At 37.0% G+C, this 13,349-nt stretch overlaps 1 protein-coding gene across 5 annotated transcripts in view; it reads left to right on the top strand.

Annotated features, from left to right (window-relative positions):
- LOC100740911 (E3 ubiquitin-protein ligase Rnf220-like) overlaps positions 1–13,349 on the top strand; it is a 203,639-nt gene that overhangs the window by 8,357 nt on the left and 181,933 nt on the right. For all 5 annotated transcript variants that reach the window (XM_024370461.2, XM_012390387.3, XM_024370463.2 and 2 more), the window contains one exon: positions 3,062–3,620. In XM_024370461.2, the coding sequence (XP_024226229.1) occupies positions 3,062–3,620 (559 nt within the window). The remainder of the gene's footprint in view (positions 1–3,061; positions 3,621–13,349) is intronic.

Here is a 13,349-nt window from a genome sequence, read left to right as displayed (position 1 = left end):
TTTTTTTTTTTTTTTTTTTTTTTTTTTTTTGGAAGACGAAGTGTATAAATCTGTTAGATAAAAAATATGAGATCTAATTTTATAGGAGAAACTTTGGTTCCAGATAATTTGTCTTTTATTCGTTTTTACTCGTTTTCATACTCGTGTCGTTTCGCGCGATATTCTTTGCAGTGGGCGAGATCGATAATTGATGAATGGAAAAACTGATTGCGTTAATAATTTAAAACAGAAAATTTGATAAACAGATAATTTGATGCATTAAATACAATTAGGGTAGGCGAATGATAAAACGTTATTCGTAATTAAAGTAGGTATTTTATTCGTGTGCAGCTTTTAAATAAATATATCTGGATTATAATATTTTTCTATATTCTTCTTCCACGTATTTACTTATTCGTTAAAATTTCATTTCAAGCAACCGTTGTGTATTTCGTGTCCTCTCTGATTAACGAGGATATAGAGGAATAACATAGAATGGAAATTATTTTACAAGCTCGAGGAAATACTAATTTCTACGTGTCTAATGTACATCACGACAATAGTGTATCGATGTTGCAAGTTGTAGGAAGAAAATTACACTACGAATAATACACGGTTAATCCATTTTTTTTTTTCGTCGAAGAGAAGAGAAAATAAGAAATTGAATTAAATCGATGTACAATGTCACTGAACGATCTAAAAATATATATCGTTTCTTTCGAGGTCTATAGACGATATTTTTGTTTCTACAAACTTCTTATTATTAGGTTGTTCGAAATGTTTCTTTCCTTTGGTAAGAAAATAATAGACGCACAATGTTTTTTTGTTTTGTATTAGTTTATTAAATTATGCACAAACGTAATGATAGAAATAGAACGAAATGGATGATACGTAGTTCAGTAAAATAATATAAAACAGAAATTGTTGTTTATCTATTATCGTCTTATGAAACGAAAGAAACTTTCCGGACAACCTAATACAGGACGATTGTTCGGCTTCTTATTTTCAGCAGATTGTAATTTCACGAATTTGCGCTGAAACGTTCATCGATGAAACGTACAACAACAAATCCTGTTATCAAATATAAAACGTAAAATAATTTCGTGCATTGCCAAATAAAATTCTAAATGCGGTGTATAAATCCAACAGAAAACCATAATTAACGAAACAACGCAGAAATGATTGGACAACCTAATATTTATCCAATTAAAAAAAAAAAGAACTTTTGATATCGTTACGCTAACGTAGCAGCGAGGAAAGACGGTTTGATGTAAAAATTCAATTTCATGAAATATCGCGATGCCACACGTAGATTTGTAAAGAATTCTCAACAGTCGTTCCTCTGATAATCCGATAATTCTCATTTCCTAAATTAATGTAAAACAGAAATTGTTGTTCACCTATTATCACCTTATGAAACGAAAGAAACCTTCCGGACAATCTAATATTTATTTAATTAAAAAAGAAAGAACTTTTGGCATCGTTACGCTAACGTAGCAGCGAAGAAAGACGATTTGATGTAAAAATTCAATTTCGTGAAATATCGCGATGTCACACGTAGATTTGTAAAGAATTCTTAACAGTCGTCCCTCTGATAATCCGATATTTCTCGTTTTCTAAAATATCCGGCAAAATTCGTGGATAAAACTTGCGATATTATATAACCGGATATCTCATTTGCAGTATGCGGGTATTTCTATGAATTCGAGCACATTGAAATAGCGTATAATACCAAAGCAATATGGCATTATACTGTTAATAACGCGAAACCACTGTGTTATAATAATCCGTCAAAATGTGAAGCTTCCCCCCGTCAGTTGTATCATTCAATTCGCCGTGATTGACGAGTCTATTAAGCTGGCATAGTGAATGCCTCGATGGAAATCAACGAGTTCTGTTTTGTAACGTTTGTAATAATGGAACACCGGGCCACGGTAAATGTCATCGTTGCGAATCCACTCGATCGCTATCGAAATCTTTCGAACATTTAGTACACGTTCTGTTTGCCCTTTTCTCAAACGAGAAATTAAATTAACGTTATCGTGTACTTTTAATAGAAACTGCCATCTTCCTTTTGTCTTTTCTTTGGCAAAGTGTTTTGGCGAGCGTAACGACCAACGTAGGTAAAGTAAAAGGATAGAAAGCTTCAAACAAAAGCATCTTACGCTCTGTTCCATGTAAAGATGTTCGTTTCACGAATGAAGTTTGAATAATACTGTGCCAGCCGCTGTACGTATTATATTTTTGATAGATCTCTAGTGTAACCTTGCAAGTTTCTGTAATGAGATTTATAGTTGGGATTATAATTAGATGGAACTTTGGAAAAATTTATGAGCAACGATCATGAAGGTAGAGGAAAAACCATTTAAGTAAGAAATGTTTCCTAAAAATATATGAAGTAAATTGGCGTAAGATTTCTACACAGTACCGTATCAGATAATTAACGTACGGTCGTAATATCCAATTAGAAGCGTTTCCTTTCTTCAATTATGAATTGCAAAGCAGAAATTTGAAACGATTCGTGTAGTGAGTAAATTTAATATTAAAACCTTTAATTACATTATATTATGTAGAATAATTAATATTTAAAATATTCTATAAACGGCAATTTCGTTCATACCAGTTATTACACGCTAGCTATAAACTTGAAAGAGTTTAATTATTCCAAGTTTGTTAATAAACTGGTTAATTAAGTAAAAAATAATATTTAAATAAGCTGCGAGCTTGAGATACGCGTTCTAAGATTTCAAACATTTTTTCTTACATTAATTCCTACAACTAAACTTTAATTAGCTACAATGTTGCTTGTCTGATAGTTAATAAGTTATTGACGATAACTTTTATGCCCGCTTGTACGTGTGATGGTAACCCAGTTCCGTGTAAGCATAGAAATATAAATTTGTGTAAGTATCTACGATCTAACAATCGCAAGTTACAAGAATAACACAGTCTACGCCTAATTTTCTAATTAAGCTACTACAGTCTATCAAAATCAACTAACGATCCAAGCACTTTTTCACGGTAGTGTATTTATCCCATAACAATCTCTCCGTGACTAATGATATTCTTCTTTATTGTCCAGGTGACCGACTCGAAGGATCTCCAAGTGCCGTTCAGCACTGCGGCTTCTCTGGGTTACGGCCTCCATCATATGCTCCACTTGCCGCCGCAATTTTTGCACCCTCTGGATCACCGTTTACCGTTCGGAGGGTTCAGGCCCCTGGGGCCATCGGCTTTCGCTCCGCCGAGCAAGTGTCTGAAAGTGGAAACAGGAAACGGCCCGGTCACCGGTTCCGGTTTGCCAAGTATCGGCTCATTGTCGAGCATGTCGAACATGTTCTCGCCTTCGTCGTTGTCCTCGGCCAGCGGAGGCGCCGTCGTCTCTGTTTCTGGAGCGTCGGCGAGCATCGGAGGCGTCGGAGGCGTCGGAGGCGTCGGAGGAGGTGCGAGCGCGGCAGCGGCACAGGAAGTCGCACCGCAGAGTCCCGCTGGCTCTACCAGCCGATCGCCTACAGGGACCGGAACCGGTTCGGTTCCTAATCGCGGCACCACTCCGGAGGACGAGGATCGCGATGCGAATGCCACGCCTGGGTCCGAGAACACGGAAAGATCTACGCCCGAGGAGGGACGACCGTATCGACGTGAGTCCGCTTTTCTCGTTTTTCCCTTCTTCTGGCAACAGTTGCGGATTTTTGTGCATTTGTGGCAAATTTAAGTACCTATCAACGCGTAAGACGTATACGCGTAGTTTGCATCGCGTCTGAGTCGGTTAACGCTGCAACTACCAGCGTCACCGAAACGAATAATTCGTAATTCATAGATTTGTAATGGTGTACTCTTAGGAATAATTTTTGCGTGAAGTATAAGAGTAGTATGGTAGACTGTTCTATTTCTTGCACTCTAATTTCTTTGAAACAAGTTTTGTACTTTAGTCGTGGGTAGCTTTATCGTTAATATCACTGATTCGTTTACACTCTCACTGTACGTCATTTATCAAGCGTGCGTAATATGTAAAAATATATAAAACGTTCAACGCGAAGTTGTTGTGACAGTCGATTTGCGAGGAAGACGTTTAGCTTCAGTTTTCTTGATCGTATCCGTAAGAAAGTGAATTTCAATGCATAAAAATCCGCAATCCGTTCGCGAGATTATTCGCTCTTGTAGTTACTCTCTAGATCTTCTTTATCCCTATCTGTCTAATATTTTTCTTGTTCTCTTTCTCAATATTTTTTTGACACTTGTATTATTGGACACGGTCTTACGATCCTCGGTGTTTCGAATATAATGGAATCGCAACTAGCATAGAAAAAGATCCTGTGCTTTTAACTCTATGTTCTATCCTCTTTCTTAAAAGAAGTTAGGCGTTTAATTACGTAATAAAAAAGGGAACAAAAAGAACGAAACGATTAAAAGATTAAAAGTATAATTGAAAAGATAATCGCGCGCGTAAATATTTAATGCTGCATTGTTTTTGCGTTTTCACTCGATGAAACATTTATCCACGATATTACAATTAATAAATATTTTCTCTTTTATACATGTAACGCGACGATGCATGTTCCTTTACATTTTAAATATAGTGTTTTAGCTACGATATCGTCTCGAGTTCGTTTTGCCAGTGTCTCGTGTAATATCTATGGATAGATATCGTTAGTTCTCCTACCTTGAAACTCTTCTAGAAACCTAAGATTTCTCTCAGCGGATATTGATGATTATTCATATTCATACATATTCATATTCGATATTGAATATTCGTATTTAGTTTTTGTAGTACCGTAGCAGATTCTGTGTCGGATAAATGACAGATGAAAAAATTCTTTATCGTGTGTAAGTTATACGAATGATAAATTAAACGAAACGAATAAGCGTAACATCGGTGGCGTTGAAACGCATTCGAATAATAAAAGAGTATCTTGCTACATCTAACAACGCAGCCGGTAGGTTTCATGATTTTTATGTTGACAAACGTTCTATGTATATACAAAGAGCAGCTGAAACGTATATAGGAATTTGCAGAGGAGGAACCACGAAGATTTGTATGCTTAATCTACCTAAGTCGTTTATTTGAATTCTCAGGGGCGCAACAGCTGTGTCGCGTCTGAAAGCTCACGCGGGCTTTGTTTCCATGTGTTTGCTTATTTTTCGGTACAGTCTTAATTACCGAAAGATAGAGCCATTCATTTTTCTCGGATACGATTCTCGCGGTGAACCATTCTTTCTTTTCTTTTTTTTTTCGCTACTCTCTCTCTCTCTCTCCCCTCCCCCCTCTCTCCCTCTCTCTCTCTCGAGCTCAACGTTCATCCAGCATTTGGCGAGATTTTTATCGTTCATCCTCTTTGCACTTTGCGTTCGAAGAAAGTACTTTGTCCTTTCGTCGACCAAACAGTTTTCGCTCTGTAAATTCTTTCTCTTATTAAAACCGAAAACAGCACGTAGCGGTCAGCTTTTCCTGTAACTCTCTTTTCCTCTCTTTCTTTCTCTTTCGTCGGCTGTCTGCTCGTTCCACCGCAGCTAATTTTCGTTTGATTGCGAGACGAGAAAAAAAAAAAACGGGGGTTGGAAAAGGTCGAAGGTGTGCAACCTTGGCGTCAAGCAGCAGACTTTTTAGGTTTATTTTTCGAATGGTTCAGCGCCAGGATAACGATGTCCTTTGACCGTGGCGAACCCTATGACGTTAGCCGCGTCGCTAATTAGTCGATATTCACTTTGTGGCGGCGAGTCTGCGTTTCAGAAGGGACACCGATTCCGCAAAACTGCACTCAAGCGGTTTCGAATTGAAGATCCTTTTTTCCCAACTTTTGTAGATTTTTACGCGCGCCTCGCCCAACTGTACTTTCCTCTGCGTTTTGCAACAATTAAGCCCGTAGTATAAACTTGCTTCTAATAAAGCTTCGCACGCTGCATAGCGTTCTTGTCTCGTATACAGGGTGTCGCAGACTTGCGCAACTACGTATTCTCGGAACAACACTTGGTCTTCTAACATCGTCTGCTTTCGTTTACCGGCTTTCTGTAATCCAGATACGCCATTAGACCATTGATAATTTTCAGCCGAGTGTACAGTTAACTGGATATCTGTTAATTATTTCCAAGCATATCGGTTCTCTTGCAAATTCGCGTGTTTTCGCAATTGCAAATCTGTAATTCTACCTCTCGATGGATCATAGCCGGCACAAATAAACGTAATCATTCTGCGAACGGATGAAAAAGAATCGAAGAAAACTAAGAGAAAATTGACGACGAGGTTGTTGATTTAACGAAACGACGAAAATAACGTTCGTAGTTGCGCGCTATTACGCCGTATAACGTTAAGACGATATCGACGTGTGTAAGCGCGTGAAGATTTTTTTTTAACTGGTAGAAATTAATTGCGTAATCTACGTATAGAGTTGGAGAATTTGTGGGGAAAATCGTGAAATGATCAGCAAATAATTTGATCGTGCGCCTGTGAGCTGTTGGTGTGCGTTTTAAACGCAACGCTGCATCGTAAATGCTCGCATAGCCGCCCGCCCTTTTTGGTAGCCGCGCTCCAGAAGGGGGTTTCAATGTATCGATACCTACGCATGAAATATGTTCATAATCACGATTGACAGGGAATCATGGTAAATAGTCATTTGCTACTCCATTCGCGAATTTACATTACGCCTCTATTTGGATCTGACGGCGCAGAAAAATCTGCAATTAATATTAGTATGCTGGCTATGTATAACTATACGCGTAATCATCGACCTTTTGGCGATACCCATGATTTATCATATTCCGTTACGGGTAAGCATTATTTCTGCCCTGTGTTATAATTAGACGAGAAAAAGATTTATAAAGAGACTTGAGAGCAATCTACAAAGATTTACAAACGGGCGAAATATTTCGATAAAGTATAGCGAAATAAAGGGAAGATCTGTTAGGTTTTTCTGTTTAAAGTAAAATGAGATTTAGAGTTGTCAGAGTAGTAGAAACGATGAATTAATCATTTTTCGTAAACATTTTATCCAACTAAATCGCATTATTTTCTTTATATTTTGTTATATATTTTATCGGATATATGTTTGTCCAAATTATATCCGTATCATTTGAATCTCAATATTTCATTAGGCGGCATACTGATATTAGCTTGAGAATAAATATAATACACAGTACAAAGATATTTCTACTTACGAACGAAATCCATAAATGCTATCGATTAATTACATTTTTCTATCAAAGTGACGAGCGATGGTCGCGTGAGAAGAAACAGCTTTGGAATTTTCTATCGAAATCAAATCGATTATAGTGTGATCGTGGAACAGGGGCAAAAAAAAAAAAAAAAAAAAAAAAAAAAAAAGCGAAAGGGCGGAGTAAGAGAGATATGAAATATGAGCACGGAAATGCAGATATTTGTCAGGAAATTGATAACTCGAATAAACTCGTCGCAAAACGTTCAAACAGTCTGCCAAACGGGACGATTTTACCTCTTCTCCCGGCGGCAAACCGAACTATGTACAGACATCGGTCGACTACGGCAAATGCGTGATGCGTGCGCGTGTACGTGCGCGTGTACGTGTACACATCCTCGTATGCAGCGCGTATTACGACGATTCGGTATAAAATTCACGCGCTACTCTGATATACTATTCGAACAACTGATTGTACACGAATTTTATAGCTATTTGTATTTTTCGCTAATTCCGTTGTGTAACTTTTGCAGAAATGTGGCATTACGCTGATTGCGCGTAGATTATACCGTAACTTTAGCATAACCGTGTTTTTCCACGTTGATCCCAATAATAAGATCATCATCGTTTTATACGATTTTCAGTTCGCGTTGGAAATATTATCGGTTACCTTTGCTCAATTATCATTAACATTTCGCGTCGGTTACGTGCAAAAATCCGCGCGTATATTCGTATTTCCCGCGATTCTCTGTTAAAATCATAGTCATCCCTATGGCAACGAGATATCGGCTTGCTTTTTTCGTAGAATTCGAATTCGTAAAAAACACGATCCTTCGCTCAATTTTTTCCCTAAAACGTAAGAAACTGTATTGGGAAGCAGCTGTGACATCGATCTCGTTTTCCAGGCTCGTAACATTTCGAACATCAAAACCGAATTTTACTTGCAATCGGTTTCTATGCTTTTGCAATTGCGTCAAGTATATAAATGTAGTTTAGTGTTAAAGCAGGGTTCGTTCGATCCGTTTAAACTTTATACAGCGCTGTATGTACCGTGTGTCTTTCGCAGAAAATTTGCAACGTCAAATACAGCCAACGTCTGTGGATGTTCATACAATTTCTCATTGGCAAGGTGGTACATTAGTTTAACACTGATGCACGCCGTGCTTCGTTAACGATCAACGTTATTGGCCCATACTGATTTAGCCTCGGTTACCTAAAATTCATTCGCATTAAAGAATGATTGACGTATTCTGGCGTTTATACGATTTTACTGTAAAATTGTCCTAGTAACGCGCACGTTCTCTATGATGCAAAGACTAGCGGAATAATTTATCCTTAACGCGATTTGCTTTTTAATAATCGGTCGTATAATCGGCGTGAAATTTGCCCGTAAAAAGTACATATAACTTTCGCTTCTGAATCAAGGAAACGTTTCTTTCACTTCTAACTGTGTCGTCGATCATTTGTCTGCTACTTGTACCATTTTTTCACAATGTTAAAACGATCAACTATTTTATCGTACAGTTTGATACGTTGTAGCTATATCTACACTATTTTGGAATATTTAATACGATTTTTAATAAAAATAGCTAGCATTGCGAGGCTCCCAACAATTTTGGAATTCAGTTGACATAAAGAAGTTTAAAATCCTTGCGTACGTATCTTGTTATGGCGAAATTTGTTTCAAAAAGCACATACAACTTTCGCGTCTGAATCAAGCAAACGTTTCTTTCACTTATAACTGTGTCGTCGATCATTTGTCTGCTACTTGTACCATTTTTTCACAATGTTAAAACGATCAACTATTTTATCGTACAGTTTGATACGTTGTAGCTATATCTACACTATTTTGGAATATTTAATACGATTTTTAATAAAAATAGCTAGCATTGCGAGGCTCCCAACAATTTTGGAATTCAGTTGACATAAAGAAGTTTAAAATCCTTGCGTACGTATCTTGTTATGGCGAAATTTGTTTCAAAAAGCACATACAACTTTCGCGTCTGAATCAAGCAAACGTTTCTTTCACTTATAACTGTGTCGTCGATCATTTGTCTGCTACTTGTACCATTTTTTCACAATGTTAAAACGATCAACTATTTTATCGTACAGTTTGATACGTTGTAGCTATATCTACACTATTTTGGAATATTTAATACGATTTTTAATAAAAATAGCTAGCATTGCGAGGCTCCCAATAATTTTGGTATTTAGTTGACATAAAGAAATTTAAAATCCTTGCGTACGTATCTTGTCATGGCGAGATTTGTTTCAAAAAGCACATACAACTTTCGCGGCTGAATCAAGCAAACGTTTCTTTCACTTATAACTGTGTCGTCGATCATTTGTCTGCTACTTGTACCATTTTTTCACAATGTTAAAACGATCAACTATTTTATCGTGCAGTTTGATACGTTGTAGCTATATCTACACTATTTTGGAATATTTAATACGATTTTTAATAAAAATAGCTAGCATTGCGAGGCTCCCAATAATTTTGGTATTTAGTTGACATAAAGAAATTTAAAATCCTTGCGTACGTATCTTGTCATGGCGAGATTTGTTTCAAAAAGCACATACAACTTTCGCGGCTGAATCAAGCAAACGTTTCTTTCACTTATAACTGTGTCGTCGATCATTTGTCTGCTACTTGTACCATTTTTTCACAATGTTAAAACGATCAACTATTTTATCGTGCAGTTTGATACGTTGTAGCTATATCTACACTGTTTTGGAATATTTAATACGATTTTCAATAAAATTAGCTAGCATTTCGAGGCTCTCAACGTATATTAATTCAAATATTTTTGGAATTTAGTTGACATAACGGAATTTAAAATCCTTGCGTACGTATCTTTTTATCGCGTATTACCTTGTTGTTTTTATACAAACATAAAAAGCACGCGATTGGACAGTTCACTGATATACGAGCACGAGTGTCACGGCCCCCTGTCATTTATGTGATGCACGCGGTGCACTTTGCACTTTTTTGTGTGAAAACGCAGCTTGTAGTCGATCGTTCATACACATGATCCGTGCATATTTCCGTGAAATGTCCGAGTGAATAACGAGGGGCTGTGTTTTATTTTATTGTTTTATTATTACAGATTAATTTTCGTTTGATTGTTTCGCGCTGCTATCGAAAGACGTGACACGAATTTATCGGGTTGAATTTCGTAGGAATTTTATACGTTCCAAGTATTAAGTGTATGTGTATATATATATGTATATATGTTTGTTTTTTTTTTTCGTAACATCTTCACGTATCGGAAAATGAAATTTTTGGTGGTGGAAAAATTAGTGAATTTCACGTTATTCGTCGTTATAATAATTACTTTGTCGCTTTAGGATCTCGCCACTGTATAATTCGCTAATTTTCAATGTCGTTACGTTTATTCTCGCTTTTTCTTTGAAAGAATAACGCGTTACAGAATTTCCATTTTGTGCCTCGCGACCGTAAAGAATAATTTGCTATATAATATCGCATAACGTATTATAAATATTATAATTCTACAAATGAACGTACGTAGAGCTACCGAAAGTATAACTTGACAAAAACATACGAGCATCGTCCGTATATATCATTGTAGATTTTTGTACACGTGTGACGATGGAATTATGTACGCTATAGAACAGAGGTAATAAGTCTCAGAGTAATATGTGCTTTTGATAAGAAACTAAAAAAAAAAAAAAAAAAAAAAAAAAAAAAAAAAAAAAAAAAAAAAAAAAAAAAAAAAAAAAAAAAAAAAAAAAAAAAAAAAAAAAAAAAAAAAAAAAAAAAAAAAAAAAAAAAAAAAAAAAAAAAAAAAAAAAAAAAAAAAAAAAAAAAAAAAAAAAAAAAAAAAAAAAAAAAAAAAAAAAAAAAAAAAAAAAAAAAAAATTTTTAAAAAAAAAAAAAAAAAAAAAAAAAAAAAAAAAAACAAAACAGAAAAATCAAATAGCCGGACAACAGTATAAATTTGTTCCTATCTCACTGCTACTCGGTGCTCTTATAATTCCTTTTTTTTTTTTCTTTTTTTATTATACAGCGAAATAGGTACATTGTACCGTTTAACGGAAGATAAAGTTCGATTTTAATGCTTCTTGCGTAATTCACCGGTGAATAACTTGAATAAATTTGTATATTTCGGCGGAATATTTCGCAGGAATATGGTAAATGATAATGTACGTGGACAGGTATCGTATTGTACGGATAATAACGTTTCTCGTCGTTAGGCAGATTATACAAATAGAAAAGGACATTTCTAATAAACTAATTTAAGAAGAAAAGATCTACTACAAGATAAAAGATAACAGAACGATCGAGTCTCATTCGTTCGTTTAGATGGCGAGCGAAGACAACGATCCGAGAGAACGTTCGCTAGTCGAATTGCAGAAGAATTAATTTTGACAACGTGTCTCGCGTGCAAGCGGCTGGCCATTGTTGAAATCGCTTTCATGGCACGTTTACACGGTATTCCTAATGGCCTTCTCACGCAACCACCGTAAAATAGAGAAATCATTGTAAAAGGTCCGAACGACGTGCACCCTTCCGGTCGTTTCTCCCGAGATAAGGGAGGAGGGTGGAAAAATTTGATTATCAAATAATTCGTAGGACGTGATAGTAAATCGCGGCATGGCTCGCCGCTCGCTCAAGGAATACAAATGAGGGTAACTGCTTCCGTGCGCGAAACGACGATAAAACCGTGCAGATGGACAGCTTAACGAAAACCTAGCGGATCGTAATCCTTCGACATATGTACGTCGGTAGATAATTTTTCAATTTCGTCTTGCTTTCTTTCAAACGTACGTAGCTACGGCGATTGAGTGGGGATCTTTTCTGCGTTTATGGGAATTTATGGGAAAGCCACAGAAATATATAAAACGCGGATAAAGGAACGCTCGTTGTGACTCGTCGTACATTTACATTTATATTTACGTGTAAATGCAATTTTAAATGCAAAGGGTAGAACCAGCGCAGTTTTATTTATTTCTAATTTTATTAAGTTCTCGTCACGGTGAAAATAATTAATCCAAGTGCCTGCATACCTGTTTCGAACACCGTAAACGATTCTAATGAAACGAACGTGCAAGATTGATACTGCGAAGGTCTTTCGCTTCGTTTCATAACTGCAGGTGTGAAATTACGTAGTCGTACGCTGTTGTCCTCAATAAGAACGACGCTTATTAACGCTAGAACTATCAGACCGGCGAGAACGAGTGTTTCCAAAATTTTCCAGCTAATTTCTTTCTTCATTTTTTATCGCAACGATACTCTATCTTGATCGTTAGTTGGAAATTGCACGCGTTTCGAGATATAATTACCGAAGAAACGGCCATCGACTATCGATAGGTAATTCGAATAATTATGACCAATAGTGTGTATCTGATATCACGATAATTTTAATGATCGAAATCGAGCAGTGACTGTAACATCGCTGCGAACTGAAACGCTGTATTTCCATTGTGTTCTTAATTAGAAATTGCGGGTGTCTTAAATTTTAATTATTCAAAAGATGGACCGGTGGATTATCGGTGCAATAATTGCGAACAATAGAGTACGTCCAATACCATAATCGTTACATCGATCGAAATCGACTAGTCGTAGGAACATCGCTGTCGAGCGTGCGCTTTGATGGCGCGTATTGCCGAAAAAATTGGCCTGTGTCAGGTTATAAAATACAGGAATAGAAACGCGCATGATCGAAAGGGCGGAAGGGTGGGAAATGGACGCTTGATGACGAGGGTCGCTGTGTCTCTGACCTATATTACCGTTCAAATTTTTAATTGCATTTTTTCGATTGTCAAAGAGAGACAGAGGGTGCCTTATGGCCCGTACCAATCTCATGTCTGACCATTGTCCTTCTGTTCGTTTGTGTTCGATGAGAGAGCACGGCGACATTGCAGACGCGGTGCAGCCAATTACCAATCACTCATGCGGAACAATAAAGCGGAACCGTGGAATTCTTGTTGGAAAGTATCGCGTTTCATATGTATACACCTAACACGTTAACGTAGCATTACAATCATTGTGTGTGCGCGTATATACATGTAGCGGCACATGAGTCATAGGCGAGGCGGATGGAGAGCGATTCTTGTGTTGTTGTTGCGCCTCGGAACACGGACGCAGCCTTGACGCACGAGACATATCGATAGACAAACTCCGAACAAAAGAAAGCCATCGTTATGGGCAACCGTCGACCTAAGACAAATTCAAATTTTCCGACTCTTCCCCCCCCCCCC

Source organism: Bombus impatiens, unplaced genomic scaffold, assembly GCF_000188095.3.
Source record: "Bombus impatiens unplaced genomic scaffold, BIMP_2.2 scf_0765, whole genome shotgun sequence".
Taxonomy (NCBI): Eukaryota; Metazoa; Arthropoda; class Insecta; order Hymenoptera; family Apidae; genus Bombus; species Bombus impatiens.
The sequence above is the reverse complement of the archived record's forward strand: the minus strand, read 5'-3'. Positions and strand labels throughout refer to the sequence as shown.